The 19,984-nt window shown below is 41.2% G+C and overlaps 1 protein-coding gene across 2 annotated transcripts in view; it reads left to right on the top strand.

The window, feature by feature from the left end:
• LOC122403503 (alpha,alpha-trehalose-phosphate synthase [UDP-forming]) overlaps nt 1-15,175 on the top strand; it is a 46,691-nt gene extending 31,516 nt beyond the window's left edge. For both annotated transcript variants that reach the window (XM_043407054.1, XM_043407052.1), the window contains exons 4-11: nt 5,482-5,646; nt 6,304-6,532; nt 6,936-7,252; nt 7,320-7,693; nt 8,326-8,517; nt 9,595-9,922; nt 10,852-11,145; nt 11,885-15,175. In XM_043407054.1, coding sequence (XP_043262989.1) covers nt 5,482-5,646; nt 6,304-6,532; nt 6,936-7,252; nt 7,320-7,693; nt 8,326-8,517; nt 9,595-9,922; nt 10,852-11,145; nt 11,885-12,127 — 2,142 coding nt within the window. In that variant the 3' untranslated portion in view covers nt 12,128-15,175. The remainder of the gene's footprint in view (nt 1-5,481; nt 5,647-6,303; nt 6,533-6,935; nt 7,253-7,319; nt 7,694-8,325; nt 8,518-9,594; nt 9,923-10,851; nt 11,146-11,884) is intronic.
• The last annotated feature ends 4,809 nt before the right edge of the window (nt 15,176-19,984 follow it).

Here is a 19,984-nt window from a genome sequence, read left to right as displayed (position 1 = left end):
CAATCCACGTTGTTGCAGAAACGTTGTTCGTATTTGGATTACTATGGCTCCAAGGAAAGTAGTCTAATAATTTTTCTTGGGTTATTTCCACTTTCACACCCTAAAGGTTTAAAAAACGAACCAGAAAACTATCAAAAATTTGAACACGAAGAGCTATTTTTTTTCTATCAAAATGGCTGATCGTGAACGGTCAACGTTTGAGAACTTCGAAAAGTATATGTTCCATTCCTGTTTATCTTTGTTGGTAAAAAGTTTTGGTCGAGAATAGGTGACGATAAACGCGTTGAACAATTTTTTTAGTTCGGTTATCCTACGGAGCTCCTCCTTGAGGGAATCTCGTAAATAAGTTGTTGGCTCGATAGAATAGCAAGATCACGCGCCAGCGATACGTTTAATAACATGTTTTAAATAAAAGAAGTAGGGCAAGGGGGGCCGAGAGGGGGGCACACGGCGTGACTCATTACATATCGTTTTGATTGTAATGCGCGCGGGTGTGCTTATACTCTTTGAGCTCTCGCGGTCGTCGATAACGGGCAATTAAAATGTTTTTAATCGTTCCGTTCGTTTTTTGACGCTCTACAATATACCATCTCCGGGATTGTTTACGGTCTCCGCCAGTAAGCGAAACGAATAATCTTTTACAAACGTCTTGACCCCTGGTGCGTTGCGAAACACTCGTGTCGAACGAGCTCGATGACTCTTGTATGCGTGCGTTTTACATGGAAAACGTGTACCTAACGTTGCTTCCACCGCGGTTTTATTCGCGCTTGTTTCGACCAAAAGGTGTCTCTTAACGTTTGGATACGAATAACGATAACGAAAATAATTTCAAGTTAAAATTTTAAAGGATATCCTCTTGTAATTTCCATAGAAATAGTCTTAAGGGATGAAACTATCCTCGATACTGTTTTGAAAAATATTGGAAATGCGGGGAAAGTTGTTAAATAAATTCAGACTTGAAATCTTGTTAAAACGCGAAGAATAGTGTACTGATACATTCAACTTGTGCAAATACTAGTTGTTGATAAACAGACCCTGGGTAATCGTGAGTCGATTAATCGAGGTCCTCCTGTAATCTGAATGCTATTGGAGTACTTTGAGTATTTGAACATTTTGGTATTTCTAGTATTCGAATAGTGTCACAAATTTAGATTCTTTCAGTTTATCGTTCGTATTTGAAACTTCATTTTCAATCAATATAATGTATATCGTTTCTACTTCGTTCAGGAGAAATCAACAAGTTTACATCTTTTTAATATTTATCCGAGAACCTAATTTAGTTATTTTGTTTGGATTGTAATGGGTTTAGATATGGATCCAAACGCATCCAATTATATCAGAACAGAACTGGAGCTTCAAATATACAGAAGTTTCGTTTATAAAATGTAACAAGTCGACTGATAATACAAATAATCAGTAACCAAATGTAGCAATTATTATTTGAATAATATACGTTGATATAGACTCTGTTTGAGGTATTCGTTGCACTTTCGTCGTTAGAAGTATCATCGACTTTGGATAATCATTGTTTATCAAACAACGAGGACGTATTTTACAAAGACACAGCGATTGGAAGTGGTTTCCTCTGTTTCAGCTGGTTATAATGGCCGTAGCAATAGTTTATAATGCCAGAACTGTAACTTTTCCAACGTCTACCTTGTTCTCTCTTTTCTTTTCTTTACTGCAAAAAACCACTCGTACAAAAGTTTCACATTAATGTTGTTCATATTTACTCCCGGCAAAATGAGTTTAAATCGTTGAATAAAATTTCTTCTTGCAATGCTTCGTGTTCGAGATAACAGTACTTGAAAGTTGGATACGATTCGATTCGTCTGTTTGTCGCTGACTGTTTCTACTTAAACCGATATCCAACACCATACACATTTTGAAATTCGATTTTCTCGAGAGCATCTCTCTCTAGCTCTACATATTCTCCTAATTAACGTTGTTGGAATCGTAATTATAAATTCTGGATGAAAAATTGGCCATCTTCGACCGATTGGTCCCCGTTTCGAGCGTTCGACGAGGTGTTTTTGGTCGCATTTGACGTATCAGTACCGTCCATGCATTTGTTTGGGCAAAGACGAACATGACGTTCTGATAGGTCATTGAAACTGAGACGAGATTTAAACTAGTTTGTTCTGGTTTATTTCAAAGTAATGCGTATTTGTTGCAAGAGAACAAATAATTTCAGTAGTTCGGTGAACCTTGTTTGGGATACACGACCCCATAATAGGAGGATTGTATATATAGCAACCGAGGTGTCGGTCGAGCGCTTGTGAGAGCGCGACCCCTCTGGTGGCGAGCATGGGAGGCGACGCCACAACAGAAATAGAGAATATATTTTATCAAAGTGATAGGCGACAGTTTTAATGAAAGTAGTGATCTTGAATGTGACGAAGAGTTTTATAACGATCCTTTTAGCGATAAAGGGGAATTTCAATATAAAAATGATGAAGAATATATCGAACTAGAAAGTGATAATGATAGTGAAATTATTCCAAGACGTACAAGACGCTTATCATACAGTGTTCTTTTATCTACTAGATATGGCCATTTATAATGCATATGTTTTGTATTATAAAATTACCAACACAACTAAAACAGGCATTGTTTCCTTTCGTTTGAATATTGCCGAAGAATTATCGGAGAAAATCGCATTGCCAAATTATAAAACCCGTGGACGCCCCTGTAAGTGGCGATACGCCACAGCGTTTGCAGGCGAAAGATCAAAGGAACGCCTACAGAAAAGGTGCCATGATTGTTTTCAACACCAAATTAGGAAGGATACTACTGTTGGATGACCAACCTCCTTATCAATGTATATTCTGGCTCATCGCCTCTTAGTCGCCTGGATGACAAACCCTTGTTCATTTTGTCAACAAGGGTAGAGTTCACATAGGTTCGTCATACCATGCCCCTTTTTCCTTTCTTTAGTTTTACTATATAAGATTTAGAAAGTATGCAAGAAGCAGCATTACGTTCTTGACCGTCTGACTGTCAGGCTCGTTTTAATGTCCGCCATTGTTCGCTTGAAACATATATATATATTCATATTTCGCCCGCGTACTAATTTCTTCATCCCGGACTTCAACACTACCTGGCAGTGCAAAGAATGCAAAGTACCACTGCATTTACCAACCTGTTTCGAAAAGTATCACACGGTTCAAAATTATTAATAATTTCCTATTTATTACGACCATAGTTCATTTGTTTCAAAAGTATTTTGTAATACTAACCGCCAGAAGTTATTTCAATATTACGTAGAAGTATATATAATGAATAATACGAAATGAATTAATTATTGCATAAAATCTACTGTTCTTACTTGCCCACAAAATTAAATGCTTTTTTGCTCCAAGCGCAAACAAATTTTCAAATAAATGTGTACCCAAAGGGTTAAAGATCGTGCACTGGACGCTGGCTGTTTACAAACAACCGGGTGTATCGAGAAATCAATACTCCCGATCTTACGTATAAATAAGCCGTGTTTGCCGCGATATAGTCGCTGCGTAGACCCCGATATCGTCGAACGTTGCGAAACGTTCTCTTTAATTCTCAATTAAGATACGACAGATCCACCCTCAGATGGTTGTGTCTATGCGAGGAGACATTAATAATTATTTCATTAGCGATTGGCCGTACGCTTGCGTCAATCAACGATCGAGACGTGTTTTCTCGTGTTCGGAAATAAAGGAGGCCGCGTCTCGCGAGCAAACAAACGAAGTCTCGGTGGATAACGGGCAATTAATATGGGGCGGGGAGCGTGTCGCTTATTGACAACAGTTCGTTATCGGCCTCCTAGGCCGGACTTTATGCACTTCCGATCGCAGCGAACGCGAATTTCTGCCGTGCTCCTCCTTCTTCGACTTCTTTGGAGTCGTTTTTCCAGAAAAAAAAAACTCGCTTTCCCTTCGAATTAACGCCACGATTAATTAAAAAAGACTACGAAAGCTGCGAACATTATACTCGGAGGTATATTATTTTTTGTTTCTAAATAAAATAATTTGTAATTTGAGAGTTGGTCGTATTTGTATAGAAGTTTCGACGAATTATAAAATTCACAGTAGAAATATGGATCGAGAAGATGTGTTAATTTATTAATGTGTTAATTAAGTAATTTAGTTGGAGACTGTAGTTTTTTGAGAATTAAGATTGAGAGAACCCTCCACGAAGCTCCCATTTCGTTGATTCTGTTAATAAAAATATGAATACTCCGTTAGAAAATCCATTAGAAAATCGTTCGTTCAGGCTACTTGAACGTCATGCGCCCATCACATGCGACCATCCATCAAACTTCTTCCAAGAATACATGCAATTGATTACTCAAGGAATTGACATAAGATTGACCCGTTAATCTGACATTAAGGAAAACAAGGAATTATCGAACATTGTATACAAACATTTTAGTAGACTCGGTTATAATCAGCTCGGTGATTAAGCATTGTTGGTAGTACATAAATGTAACTTGGTAACAAGGTCAAATAATACACATTTTTCATAATGTTTGTGTCCTCGATCGATCGTTAAAGTGGGTTTACGTGTTACGAGGGAGATTCGTACTCCAAACAACGCGAATCGCGTTAAGATAATAAGGTTAATAACGAGCCACATCAAGGGCTGCTGCTATAATTGAAACGTTTGGATGATAATACAAGAAAAGAAAACATTTAACTGTACATTGATAGAAAAGTGATAAGGTAATTACGGATTTCTTCCAGCTCGTCCCATAATTTTAACGCGATCGATTCGGTGGATCAGTTTGACTTACAACTTATACGACTTTTTTTGACGTCGATCCTGATAAAACAGGAAAACGACACGCTATGCTTTTCGTGTGCATTGATTGCGGGGTGTTCGTGGAATTACGACGATTAACGTACGGACGTTTAACACGGAACACGTATCGTCATCGATTTAACATTCGCAATGTTATTTGTTACGTACGATCGACGCGCGGTGATTTGTAGCAATTGAACGAATATCTACGACTTAAGATACGATAAAAATAGAAGTGCACTCTGGGCAGTAGATGCATTAAAATACAAGGGAACGATAACGACAATATAAACACGTTTCGCCGCGCTTAATATACCGTGGCGAGCGAAAACGACGGACGGGGGATACTTTTCTTTTTCTTTCTTTTTTTAATTGAAAGATAACTCGTATCAAAAAGGAAAAGTGTCTCTAGAGCGAAGCATCTGTACATCAAAATATTGTGACATCCACAGTGGCGATGAGAAAACGTATAATATTCGAACCCACCCCTTTTTCAGATAATAAAAAAATTCAACGTAAATAAATTAAGTAAAATTCAACGTTTCGTATGCACCGAATTTTAATGAAATTTTAAGCGAAAGCTTAAAAATCTATTCTCACGAAGGTTTCTGGACCTGTCGCTGCATCGAAGTAAATAAATAATCTAGATTCGTGGCGATGGACGATCCGTGGACTAAAGAGATCGCATTTTCTGTTGTCCAGGTTGTGGCAGTGCACGTCGAGCCGTCCATCTTCGACGCGTACTACAATGGATGCTGCAATGGAACCTTCTGGCCACTGTTCCATTCAATGCCCGATAGAGCGACCTTCATTGCCGAGCATTGGCGCGCGTATTCTGCCGTCAACGAAGAATTCGCAGCAAAGACGGTGAGTTCGAGTTAATGGTAATCGATTAACTATCGATTAGTTCGAGTTAATCGAGATAATCGATTGACTCTCGATGAATTCGAGTTAATCGAGATAATCGATTAATTCTCGATAAGTTCGAGTTATAATCTAGGTAATCGATTAACTCTCGATGAGTTAGAGTTAATCGAGATAATCGATTAATTCTCGATTAGTACGAGTTAATCGAGATGATCGATTAACTCTTAGATACTCGCAATACCATAGCATTCGCGTATACGCGCGAACCTAGATCATTCCGTCCATCTAAGGACTCGAAGATTGACGATATTTATTTTTTCCAACTGCTCGATATTGCTGGTTTAACACTTTGACTGCCACGTCACCCATATATGATACTAGAAAAATTAATTCTCAAGCTAAGACGACGAGGGAAATAAATTTGAATAGAATTCGTGAATTTTAACAAGATTACGGAAACGAGTACTGAAACAAGTTGCAGGTTATGCAGCTTACAACGATCAAAAATCAAAATTTTACTTGTGCAGAATATTATACGGTTTTGACTTGGCAGCGAAAATATTAAAATGCTTGCATTTTTAACATTCGATCAATGCAGCGTGTATCCTGGGAGAATAATTTAAAAATATGTGAGACTGAGTGTGTCGTTCTCTGTAGGTTGGTGCGTTGCAACAAATCCACAAGGAGCAGGAAAATCAATCCAACGGCACGCCATTGGTTTGGGTCCACGACTATCATTTGATGTTAGCCGCGAACTGGATTCGACAAGCAGCCGACGAGAAAGATCTCAAGTTAAAATTGGGCTTCTTCCTTCACATCCCCTTCCCACCGTGGGACATATTCAGGCTGTTCCCTTGGGCTGATGAAATTCTTCAAGGAATGCTCGGTAAGCGCCCCTTCATTCAACTCCTTCTGCTCGAAGCTTTTGATGGAACATCATATTTAAAAAAAAAAATATTTATCCTTACAAATCTACGATGCTTCGGCAAAATTGGAGGAAGGTCTTCCAAGTTGAGTTTTTCGTTAATTCCAATATACTGTACTCCCTCGTTTCTTGCATCAATCTGCGTTAGGGATACATGCATTGATCGTTTCTCCTCTGCAACAGTACTCGAGTTCGATCAATGCCAAAAACAAATCATGCCCAAGCCTTTCTTAATTTGATCTCGAGAAGGGAGCCAGTAGCCATATTGCTTTCAAAACCAACCACAAAATTCCACGTTCCTCTTCGATACAAACGTGACATCGTGTTGATCTTGTTTGAAACGAAAATGCAAATTGCTTCCCAGGTTGCGACATGGTCGGCTTTCACATTCAGGACTATTGTTTGAACTTTGTCGACTGCTGCCAGAGGAGCCTCGGTTGCAGAGTCGATCGTAAGAACTTGTTAGTGGAGCACGGGGGAAGAACCGTGCGCGTGAGACCGCTTCCCATCGCCATTCCGTTCGACAGATTTGTCTCGATGGCTGAGACCGCCAACAAGGTCATGCTGACCAATCAGAAGATCGTGCTGGGCGTCGATCGTCTCGATTACACGAAAGGTCTGGTCCACAGATTGAAAGCTTTCGAGAGGCTGCTGGAGAAGCATCCAGAGCATCGCGAACAGGTAATGTTTCTGCCAATTTTTATTTAATTCGATGCTCTAAGACACGATTTATAATGGTTTCTTTCAGGTCACCATGCTTCAAATTGCCGTTCCGTCGCGTACCGACGTCCGCGAGTATCAGGACCTGAAGCTGGAGATGGATCAGCTGATCGGTCGCATAAACGGTCGATTCACCACGCCCAATTGGTCGCCCATTCGCTACATTTACGGATGCGTCAGCCAGGACGAGCTGGCTGCGTTCTACAGGGACGCCGCGGTCGCTCTGGTCACGCCATTGAGGGATGGAATGAATTTGGTCGCGAAAGAGTTCGTCGCTTGTCAGATCAACACACCGCCAGGCGTGTTGATCGTCTCGCCGTTCGCTGGGGCCGGGGAGATGATGCACGAGGCGCTGATCTGCAATCCGTACGAGATAGACGAGGCGGCGGAAGTTATACACAGGTACTTCGGAACGCTGATACTACAGGGTGTTGCAGAATTATAGGTACAGACTTGACTGGCTAGAAGAGTTCGCGGAAGGGAACAAAAGAGTCTTAAAGGGTCGCCAGAAACGATCCTTCCTAATTAATAGGTTACTGATTGTACACTGAGATATTCATTGAGATCTCGTTAGAGGTATTTTTCTAATCGTGAAGACTCTTCTGTTTTCGAATATCTCACTAGAGGTACTTTTTAATTTGTAAGCTTTCTAAATTCTTAAGAATCGTGCATACCGCACTGAACGATGTTTGTTTACAGGATAGTTACGACAGTTTGAATAACCTTTGTCTAGGTACTGCTTCCCTATAAAATAAGAATCGTTGATATCTCGATGGGTTGTCTTTTACGTTTGCGAATGGGTAATTCTTTTCTTGTGAACAAAAGTTGGATCAGAGTCGTCGATGCTGTATTGCATCTGATCTGACGGAAAGAGTAGGCACTGACGCTGCGTAAAAGTATCGAGTCTGATCCAACTATAAGTCACTTAAGTTTATACCTATGATTCTGAAGCACCCTGTACGTCGTAGTTCCATTAAGAATGTGCGACAAAAAGCAACAATCGAACCGTTAACGTTACGCATCGAACGTTTTAGGGCACTTACTATGCCAGAAGATGAACGCACTTTAAGGATGAATCACTTGAGACGCCGCGAGAGGATCTACGATGTCAATTACTGGATGAAATCGTTCCTGCAAGTGATGGGATCGCTCGAGGAGCACGATTCCGTGGGCGCCACGACCATGCAGCCGGTGACCATGGACGATTTCGACGACTATTTGAGCAAGTAGGTATCAACGGCGTTACGAAAAGTGCATGACTGGGCCCGACCAGAGCATGTGCCTAAACGGGAAATCGATAATACACAACAAAAGTAAGTTTAATTCTCAATGTGTTAATGATCTTTAACACTAAAATGTGAATCCCTATCCGATTATACAAATTAATCGTACTTCGATACATACGTTATGGGCAAACTATTAACTTACGCTTACAAACGACAGAAACTCGATGCATTAATCGTCCATAACTGGTGTGATCTCAAAGCAACAAGAACACGTCTCTTATTCAATTTCTTACAGCAGCATGCACACACTTGTAAATTTATTTTTATCAAGATTTATTATATCGTTGTTCTGTTACACTATCCTCTTTTTTCAAAAGTCAGAAACAATTTAAACTCTGTAGCGTTGACAAAACTATTTAAACGGAATGCGTTTTCGCTCGATATAATTATTATATGAACTTTACACTCGAACAGATTATTAAACTAATGGCAGTTCTCTCTCCATGCAGCGCGATGGCGATACCATTAAAAAATTACCTTCGCTACTGGGGGTGCGCGTAGAACTATGATTTTCCATTTTTACGACAAAAAAAAAAAAATTGTCATAAATGTCGTGTTTTCCAATCGACGTTCTATTCGTACTTCGTGCACGCAGTTGAATTTTGTCGATCCCGTCGCTGTGGCATCGCGTAAGCGGGAGAACGGCCTAAGCATGAGTTTGGGTACGTCGCAGCGTAGGGATTTTATCAGTTACCAGCTTTCGATGGTGTCTGTGGCCACGATCAAACGACAAATGGGTATCGAATGATTCCGCGAAATAACTGTACACACGTATTTTTATTTCCCGAACATCCATCCTTAACGCGATACGATTCTCCTGATGTATCCAACGAGAATGAAGAATTATTCCTCGGGGATTGTATATTATCGCGACGATGAAACGATGGGTTCGACGCGCATACGATTGTTTCTCTAGCCAGAAAATGCTTTTGGAAGACGGCGGGCCCGCGCGTGCGAATGCGACCTAACTCATGATGAAAGCCGGGTAACGTTCCAGTGATACCACATGTCCCCTAGGTATATCGGCGACAACCATAAGTTGGCCCTGTTGCTGGACTACGATGGCACCCTGGCGCCCATCGCTACGCATCCGGACCTCGCCATTTTACCTCTGGAGACGAAGAACGTCTTGCAGAGGCTGTCTAACATGTCCGACGTGTACATAGCAATTATATCAGGCAGAAACGTGAACAACGTCAAGTCGATGGTTGGTATAGAGGGTATCACGTACGCTGGGAACCACGGTTTGGAGATACTGCATCCGGACGGCAGTAAATTCGTGCACCCGATGCCGGGTGAACTGGAGGGAAAGGTCGCGAACCTGATGCAAACGTTGCAGGAACAAGTGAGTGTTGCTTTGTGTTCCGTTTCATGGCGCAATTAACACCTACGATAATCGATAGGAATTGCTAAAACTTCGTTGTGCGGGTAGAGGATTAAATGCCCTTTAAAATGAGCGTTCGAACAGGTCGATAGCTTTATTAGTTCCAGAGATATAGCGATTTTAGTTTCAAGCCGAAGCGTTTGTTTACGTTTCATTGAGATCAATGAACTCTTGGAAATACTACGCCAAAACTAGGTCACGTGACTGCCTCGATTCACCCACGAGAAAGAGATACGACGCGACGCGTCAGACGGAGACAGAGATAGTCGAATTAAGAAAAATACCCTTCCACATAAATTACGATATCTCGAAAACGGAAAGTTCGATCGACAAAAACCAAAAGCCATTTTAAAGGGGAGGCTTTGCCGCTTCTAACAGCGCCTCAATAATTAATAAAACGGTAATAGTTTCGGAACTGCACGCGTCTAAAGTTTTCTTACTTTTAATACGCGTTAATAGGCTTTCGTAAGACGGAGAGCGGAATATAAAAAATTACCCTTTCACATAAATTACGATATCTCGAAAACGGAAAGTCCGATCACCAAAAATCAAAAACCATTTTAAAGGGGAAGCTTCCTCGCCTCTAATGACGTCTCAATTATGGACAAATCACCAGTAGTTTCGGAACTGAGTGTGTATAAAGTTTAACTATATTTAATACGCGTTACCAGACGATTGTAGGCAGGGAGAAGAGAAAATGGAATTTTCAAACCGAACACTCGAATCGTCACGAAACAAAAATCATTTCAAGCGGGAAGCTTTGTCGCTTCTAATAATTTCACTAACTTAAAAACCATTTAACTTTGCTCTGTAACGTTCATCTCTATCTACAAGCGGTACATCCTGTATGACGTAAGAAGCTTTCAAACGTTTTGTTTCGATGATCATAGCTCTGCAGAGACGGCGCCTGGGTGGAAAACAAGGGCGCCCTGCTGACGTTCCATTATCGCGAGACACCGATGGAACGTCGTCCTCAAATGATCGAGCAAGCAAAGAAGATCATCGAGGATTCAGGATTCAAAGCTTGTCCCGCCCATTGTGCCATAGAGGCGAAGCCACCGGTCGAGTGGAACAAGGGTCACGCTTCTATCTACATCCTCCGTACAGCTTTCGGTTTAGACTGGAGCGAACGTATCAGAATTATCTACGCCGGTGACGACGTCACGGACGAAGACGCGATGAAGGTACGGACTTGCGGCGTCACCTCCCGTACTCACCACCAGAGGGCTACGCTCTTGTCTCTCTCACAAGCGCTTGATCGAACCTTTCCTATATACTCCTCGATCTACCAATATACGATAATTAACGGTCAAAATCGTTCTAGTAGCCAAAAAGTCTCACAGATTCGATTTTGACCGCGACTCGTCGGTACGAATTGATCCTGTTCGATATTTAATAACTTATTCTCGCGAGCGTTTGTTCCCTACAGGCTCTGAAAGGTGGCGTCACCTCTCGTGCTCGCCACCAGAGGGCTACGCTCTTGTCTCTCTCACAAGCGCTTGATCGAACCTTTCCTATATACTCCTCGATCTACCAATATACGATAATTAACGGTCAAAATCGTTCTAGTAGCCAAAAAGTCTCACAGATTCGATTTTGACCGCGACTCGTCGGTACGAATTGATCCTGTTCGATATTTAATAACTTATTCTCGCGAGCGTTTGTTCCCTACAGGCTCTGAAAGGTGGTGTCACCTCTCGTGCTCGCCACCAGAGGGCTACGCTCTTGTCTCTCTCACAAGCGCTTGATCGAACCTTTCCTAAATACACTCCTCGATCTACCAATATACGATAATTAACGGTCAAAATCGTTCTAGTAGCCAAAAAGTCTCACAGATTCGATTTTGACCGCGACTCGTCGGTACGAATTGATCCTGTTCGATATTTAATACTTATTAGCGCGATCGTTTGTTGTTCCGTACAGGCATTGAAAGGTATGGCGGCCACTTTCCGCGTCGCGTCGTCGCATATAATTCGCACCTCGGCGGAACGACGTTTGCCAAGCACGGATTCCGTGCTGACGATGTTGAAGTGGGTGGAGAGGCACCTTAGCAAACGCAAGCCGCGCAACAGCACCGAGATTCCATCGAGATTCCGTCGCAACAGCGCCGGTATGACCATGGAAATGTCGTTCATGTCACCGAACGCGAACCTGGAATCATCCTAGGCGACGCCGTGACCTTCGCGTTCCCGTATCGACTGTGTCCTCGACAGAAAATGCACGCGTGTTCTCAGGCTTACGGAAGCACTCGCAGAGTAAGATCAATGGAACAGAGAAGAAGAAGGGAAAAATCTCTCTCGAGGGCGGATAGGTAACGTCGCGTAAATTGTACGTCCGAACGCAGATACGGTGGGAAAGCAATTAATATTTGAAAAGTCGAGAATTCCCGTGTTCATCCCCCGTGGGACGGAATCGAACTAGCCGCTACTTATTTCCGAAAACCTCTGATCTCCCGAGTATAATACGGATTATCCGAGTAAATTAAAATAGGAGCACACAAGCCAAAGGAAGGAACTGATCTTCTCGATCGGGAACCAAAACCGTCTCATCGACTAATTCAGCGTTTAATCGATGTATCTCTGGTAACCAGTTTAATGGCTTTAGCCCCCCCGTAATCATAACGAATCGTTAAACAAAAGAAAAAAAAAAAATAACTGAATGTTATATGTGCGATGTCGTAAAAAAAAAGAAATAGAAGGTTTCGAGCATCAAATGCGTCTATATGCATGTTTTCTTTTCCTTTTTTTTTTGTTTTTGTAGCATTCACCATATAGTTGTTACATCGTACGGTTCAAACGACGCTTTCGACGAACGCGTTTATCGGAAGCTATAGTATTTAGTTACAGTTGTTGGAAACCGGTCTGAAACTGTTTTCTACGAGGCTGTACATTTGTCAACAATCACCGAGACGAGAAACAGACAATTAGTAATGCGAGGATCGTTCTCAGCGGATAAGAATAAGAATTTTATTCGAGATTTACGGATGATTAAAAGTGATCGATTACTGTTGAAATTTTCGCCCGTATTCGGGACTTTCTTTCTGTGTACATTTCAATAGAAACGTTCGCCAATTGTACCGAACGCGCGTTCGATTAATTTTTCCAAGGATTGAAATCTTTTGTTTTACAGAATCTTTCATTTTTTCTTACGGGTATGTACACTTCTTTCTTTTTTTTTATAATGCTCGTAGAATTTTCACGCGTTGTATTTATATTATTGAACGATGTAACGAAGGTGGATGGAGAATAGTGCATGTGATACGTTATAATATATCGATATGTATATTCTTTGTTAAGAACCGAACACTTACGTTCGATGATTCGTCGATTTCTAGTTTTTTTCCCCCCCCCAATTATCTGATAATGATGGAACTGTTGTATAAAGAGCAGTGCCAGTTACATCTTCATCGAGGCCCGATTCACGTTCATAATTTCAAGTTACGATTTAGTTGTAAGGGACTTTGGAAACGTACATATATACGCGTATGGTTTAAATCTTTCGATGTTGGCGCTTATATAAAAAAAATCGATGTTTGTTAAGCGTACGAACTTTGGCGTCGAAAGAATTAAACGTGAAACCTTTAACCCTCGTGAATTTTATCGAATAATTCTAACAACGCAAAAATTAAATCAAGAAACTTGTACTTGAATACCAGATAATGAAATTGAGATTTGGGTCAGAATAGACCCGAGGGTTAAACGCGTATCATTCACACATACACATCACATCAAACGAACACACACACACATCAGGAGAAGGGAATTGAAACACGGACAAATTTTACACATTTTTTAAATAGAATAAGTCGTTTAAGGATTCTTTATTCCACGTCTGTGTTGCTTTGAAATTTTCTATAGATCGTTAGTTACATGCAGTGATCTACGTTAATCCCTGCATCGCTGGATATACGATAAATTTACATGTACAAGCGATCAAGTTATCTTACGAGTCACGGATTAAAACGAGCGAAATATTTACGAAAATATAAGAAAGAGAACGAATTTATTTATGATCGTCAACCTACTTGTCGTCACTGTTATTAGCTTCCATTCGAATTTCATTGCATCGATTTTTCTCGAAAGTATTTGATTTGTTTCCGAGTAAGAGTATTTCCGATTCTAAAATTTCGTTGTTGCTCGTATAATCCGAATGAATGGACACGTTTGTCTTCGAATACATCTGCGAGTCATTTTGTATTACATCCATAAACATATATAAAACACAAACATGTATACATGCATAAAATATCCAATTTATAGTTATATCAACGACAGTTTATTCTGATGTATATATATACGTGTATTTTTATATGTAGAACCCGTAAAATTCAATAAGAAGACGGATACGACGACCCCCTCCAAAAAAAAATGAGTCTCACGAACTGATATCAAATAATATTACTTAGTTACCTGTTTCTGTCCCGGGCATCTATTTCTACGACTATACTTACGATTTTAGTAATACGCATATACACATATAAATCGTCACCACGAAGAAAAATAACAGGTCGAAGCGATTGGAGGATGTTTAAGAATCTTTTGTTTTCTATACCCTTTAAACGTTAAAAAGTATATTGTGTTTATATATTTTCTGTTGTTCATTAAACTTCGATCTTCTGTTCGTGGCGCAAATTCACGTACACGTTTAATTCCCATCGATGTTCTGTGTGCTTCTGATCCTCCTTAGTTCACTCTCATTTTCCCCAGTACCCTTCTCTTTCTCCTTACTTCGACGCGTTACGGACCTTAGATACGGTCGATTTTAGTTTCACGTCGTTTTCAAAAGAAACGAGCAAAATACACGCGCATAGAAAACAAAACGACGATTCAAGTTCTGATACGGTAGTATTTTTTCATTTTAAAAGAGCTCCGCCCCCAAAAATCCAATCTCGTATTTTCGTCTTGGTAATTATTAGTCAATTATTATTACCGCTAGTCAATAAATAACGAACGAGTTTATATAATGCGTTCGAAAGAGTAAAACAAGAATAAGATTAACGGATAAGGGTGACTAAAGGAAACGCGCCGAAATCGTGACTGTCGAGTGAAAAAGATACACTAATATTCGAAACGATACCCAATGTCATATCTCTGTTTGAAAGTATGTAAAACGTATGTGTATACGCAACATATACATATATAGAGACCACGCATATGTATACGTATGTATATATAGTGTCTTGTAATGTTCCTGTAACAAAATCTCACAAAATGATTAAACTAATCTATGTTTTGTATGCGTACTTAGTTTTTACTTCGATATACATTATATAAATAAACAAGTATATACACGTGTATGCACACAGAACGGAGACACACGGATACAGAACAACCAAGATTTTCCAATCGAGTAAAAATGTAGGGCTGTTCCCGTGGTTGTAAAAATAAAAAAGACGAAAAACGAATTAAATAACGACAACAGAATTGCAGAAATAAACATCGTTTATAAACTGCACGCAACTATCTTTTTCTTTCCATTTAATTTTCATGATTGCTGTCACCCAATCCTCGTGACGCATTGGAAATTGTAAAATTTGTAACGAGAAAATATTTATTTTCTACGAGTAATTGAAGTCGATGCTGCTCGTACGTGAAAATTTAATAAACAACGGGAACGCTCGCGTTCGCGAGAGAATGTACGCGCGAATCAGAGACGAATTCTTTTGCGATTCTATGAATTCTTTTTATGATACACATTCTATGATATCTCGCGTAATTTAACTGCTCGTATTTTTTCTGGTGCAACCTTTGATTTCCGGCCTTATCGAGCTGCAATTAAAGCTGTTTTGAAGAAGATTGCGTCGAACTCGGGGCCGTCACGACGAATCGTAGGGGTTACGAACAACGATAATTAAATCGGTTATCGACGAGTACTAGATACCGCGCCGCGCGATTATAAATTCCACGAATTTCTAATGCAATCTGTTTCGTCGAATTAAATTAAACACCGATCGAAGATAATGTCATCGAAATGCTTGCGATACAAGCACGAAAGCGAACGACCAGTCGTTGAACAATTATCCATAATAATTACGTCCGTAAAATTAGATAAATTTCTAATGTGTATTACGGAATCAACATTGCTCGATGAAACGAACATCGATTCGGAAATAAGTTCGTGACTCATTTTATAGCCGAAATATTTACCGAAAAATGTTATAGAACGTCGATAAAAATGAATGGAATAAAATTCGACGAATTAACTCTCGAGTCTTTGACGTTGGCTTTCCTCTACCCTTCATTTTCTATTCTTTAAGAAAAATTCCCATTCCAGTTGGGGCTTCCGAGCTGGAAGGTATATCCAGAAGTCTGGGTTAGATCTACTAACAATCTGGTGGTGACCACTGTTAACCACTACCCATTTTTCTGGGATCTCGAAACCCCATTACCATTTACATATCACTGGCAACATTACCAACAGATTTAGAAATGAATTTCAATCCCCTCCCCATAGTCGACTCATACGTATTTACGCACACACTACAGTTGTCTGCCCATCAATACTAATTTAGTGAATAGTTTCTCAACAGACCGCCATCCATGAGAAGAGGACGCTAAAATCACATTCGAATTTTCAGGTCGGTATGGCAGCCAGATTGGGCTACGAAAGTCCATAAGATGAAAAGTCTACTCGTATACCTCGTCTGCGCCACTACTGATCACTATTGACAACTGCTGCCTCCACTGATGACCACTGTTGATCACTACTGACCACTATCGACACCTGCTGCCCCATAGATGATCACTGTTAACCACTATCGATAACTGCTGACCACTGCTAACGTAAAAATGATATTTGCATTTATCAACCAATGCATTTTTGTACCACATGAGTCATGGTGGAAGGACGGCTACGGACGGAGTCCCCTTACCGTCTGCGTGTCACATGCGACATTACCACTACATAAAAGAATAAGATCGCAGCGCTAAGGTAACGGCGGGAATTATACTCGAATTTAACGATCGTCGATTATTTTAACACTAGATTTACGCACGGGCATCGATCATACGCATTTTCATCCAACCCCGTCCTGTCAACAGTTTCATTAAAATGCGATTTTATTTTCAATCAGGGCATACGTTTCATCAAATTAACATCAAGTAAACAAACCAGACCGATGCTAAACTGCTTTGTAACAGAGATTAGAAGAATCGTGACTCTTGTTGCGTACCGATAGGAACTAAAACTCAATCACGATCGTGATTTGCTGTCCGCGTGTCTGGCTCGTGACATTCATGTTTGAGCCAAAATCTTTGTCACGAATCAGACTTGTTAAAGTCCATAATTAAATATAAATTACTAACAAACAATATCACGAGGTTCCATAACTGTAAGTACTCGATGGTCTGCAGATTTTTCATTGACCCTTCATAGCCGAAATGATGTAGCGACTAATAATAAGACATCGTTCCTATTGGAAAACCCTACAGTAATGGTCAACAGACTCGCGCTAACGAAACAATATTCAGTCCTCGAAACGATCGCGACCGCTAATAACGTGTCGCCCACGCGTTTCGCTTGTAGAACGTCCAGCATACATCGAGAGACTAAAAACGGTAAACAACCCCTTTCTACGGGGAATGAAGTCGCAGGAAGAATCGGAAACCCCCCTTTAAACGGACGGTTCTACCCCGACAATGGCACGCTTTGAAACGGTCGGCCCACGCCACCGCCGATATCGCTCGAAATATCCAAATATTTTCATTAGAACTCGGCGGTGCCGGCGGGAAGAGGGTGGGCCGTGCGATTTTCACGGTCGTTCGGGGGTCCTTTCACCACGCACCGAGCATTTATTACCGGGAGTGCTCGATGTGCATGCCTTGGAGGAGCCGGTCAATGCCGGCAGTGCCGTATAAAGAGCCGGATTACACGGTGTCCATTTCAGGGCGCACAAGGAGCTGGTGTTTGCGGTAAATCTTCCACGGAGTAGAGCCCACGGCCCTCGGTCGCGCACAGCTCGCCAGGGGCATTATCTTCGCTGTTTTGCCGATTCAATTGTGTGGACGAAGAAAGGCGGCGTTTAACAAGAGTTTAATAAAAGGCAAACAGCCGGGGTCGTCCGTTCCAGCGATACGCTCGCTCTTTCCCTCCGTCCTCCACCTCTTGTCGCCGTCTCTGTTACTCCAGCCCCCACGGTACCCTCGCGGGCTTCCTTCGCTTCTCGTCGTTCCTTCCTACGTCCCTCCGGTTCACGAAGGGATTACGCGGCCGGGGCAAAACACGAGGCTTTCCGCAGCCCCAGAGAAGACGAAGAAAGGAAGAAACGCGAAAGGGAAGATTCGGGAGAAAAAGGATCGCAGCTGCCACGCACGGGTGGCTCCATCGAAAAACCGATTCCTCCTTTGAGCTCTCGGTCCCGCTCCTTCTCTCGGAAATCCGCGCGGATAGACGCGTTTTCTGTTTATAGCGCGCGCTGATTTTCGTCTCAACGACGACCTCCACCGTGTGGCTGACGATCGAGTCGGGAAGATACGTTTTAAACGTGCGTCGATGTAACTCGCGGACCTTGGACGAGATAAAACTGCCATTTTTTTCACCGAACACGCGTTTCTTTTGTGCAACAATTAATCGAAGTCAAACTGATCTCTTACGACGATTCGAAACCAACGTTTATTATTCAACAATATCTCTGCAAATTTAATTTGATAAAAGTTTGAATCCCGTAAAACTTGGGTTAAAAACAACCGAATTTTAGAAGCTTTGGCGCACCAATGTTATATCTAGGAGATAAAATTTTTTTTTTTTTACTGAACTCGTGTTTCTTCGATACAGAAATTAATGAAAGTCAAACAGATCCTTTGCGACGATTCGAAACCGACGTTTGTTATTCAACGATATGTCTGCAATTTAATTCGATAAAAGTTTAAATCTATAACGCGGGGTTGTTGCAAAAGATTTTGCGGTGTTACTCCAAGAATCACGTTGAAAAAGAAAGACGCGAACCGCGGTTTGCCCCGCGGTGACGCTCCCGTTACGCAGATTATTCTATTACACGTTACGCAAACAGAAAGCAGAAGCGGAGGACGCGAAACGCTGCGCTTTCTGCGTCTCTGCACCGCGATGTTGTTTGGTCTGAAAATACGTTATTGTTTCACCGCGATAAAAAATTCAGCGTTTGGATAATTACATCAGAGGTGATCGATCCTGGCGAACCCCGGGGCGGCTTCCCGACGAGTTACTGACTTACTTCGACCACCCTTTCCTCCGCAAAACAGATGTTTACGCGGCAAACGTAATATCGCGCTCGACGAAAGAACGATCGTCTCATGGAAAAAAAGTCGCGCAAAGAATGCCCGGGAGCTGTGTGCCCGATGCGACAAGACTCTCCTTTCCTCGTTAATTGTCGTCGATTTATAAACACCTCCGTTTGAAAAATTCTGATTATATTTCAGACGGGATAAAAAAAATATTTTTTACTGTTCTTAAACCTCTGCGCTCCGGTAGCCTTTATTAACTTTCACAATCATGAGTCTATTAAAATCGACACGTTTTTATATTCACGAGGTATTTCTTGTGCGAACAAATTCAAACAAAATTAAATATGCGTTTAAAAAATCGTACGTCAAGGGGTCAATACGACCTGGCAATACCAATTGCAATTTTTTGACGAGACTTCTACAAATAAAAAAATATTCTTTTCCCCCCAGGAAAATGTTAAATTCAATTTGCGTTATCATAAAGGGTTAAAATTTATTTCGATATCCTGTGATTTTTTCTAATCACCCTGACTAATACCAAAGAACTTAGTTTCGAAATTTCTGACGTTGTCCGCACAAATTCTGCGTAAACGGAACCTGCGTTTAAAGTCGACGATTCTCAAAAATCAGGAAGCCAGAGATTTTTAAGTACATACGTGATTAAGTGGCGGAGACGCGAAGAGTAGCGAACTGTGGCGTTTGAAAGGGACTCCGCGAGAATGTTGTTTCTTCGAGGCAAAGTTTCGCCAGGGCATTTAGGGCACGGGGAAAAAATAAGGGTAATCCAACACTACATGGAAACCACATTGCGCTTTGCCAAGCGCAA

The sequence above is a fragment of the Colletes gigas genome, unplaced genomic scaffold (assembly GCF_013123115.1).
Source record: "Colletes gigas isolate AHSC1104 unplaced genomic scaffold, ASM1312311v1 Colletes_gigas_Sc00055, whole genome shotgun sequence".
Taxonomy (NCBI): domain Eukaryota; kingdom Metazoa; phylum Arthropoda; class Insecta; order Hymenoptera; family Colletidae; genus Colletes; species Colletes gigas.
The sequence above is the reverse complement of the archived record's forward strand: the minus strand, read 5'-3'. Positions and strand labels throughout refer to the sequence as shown.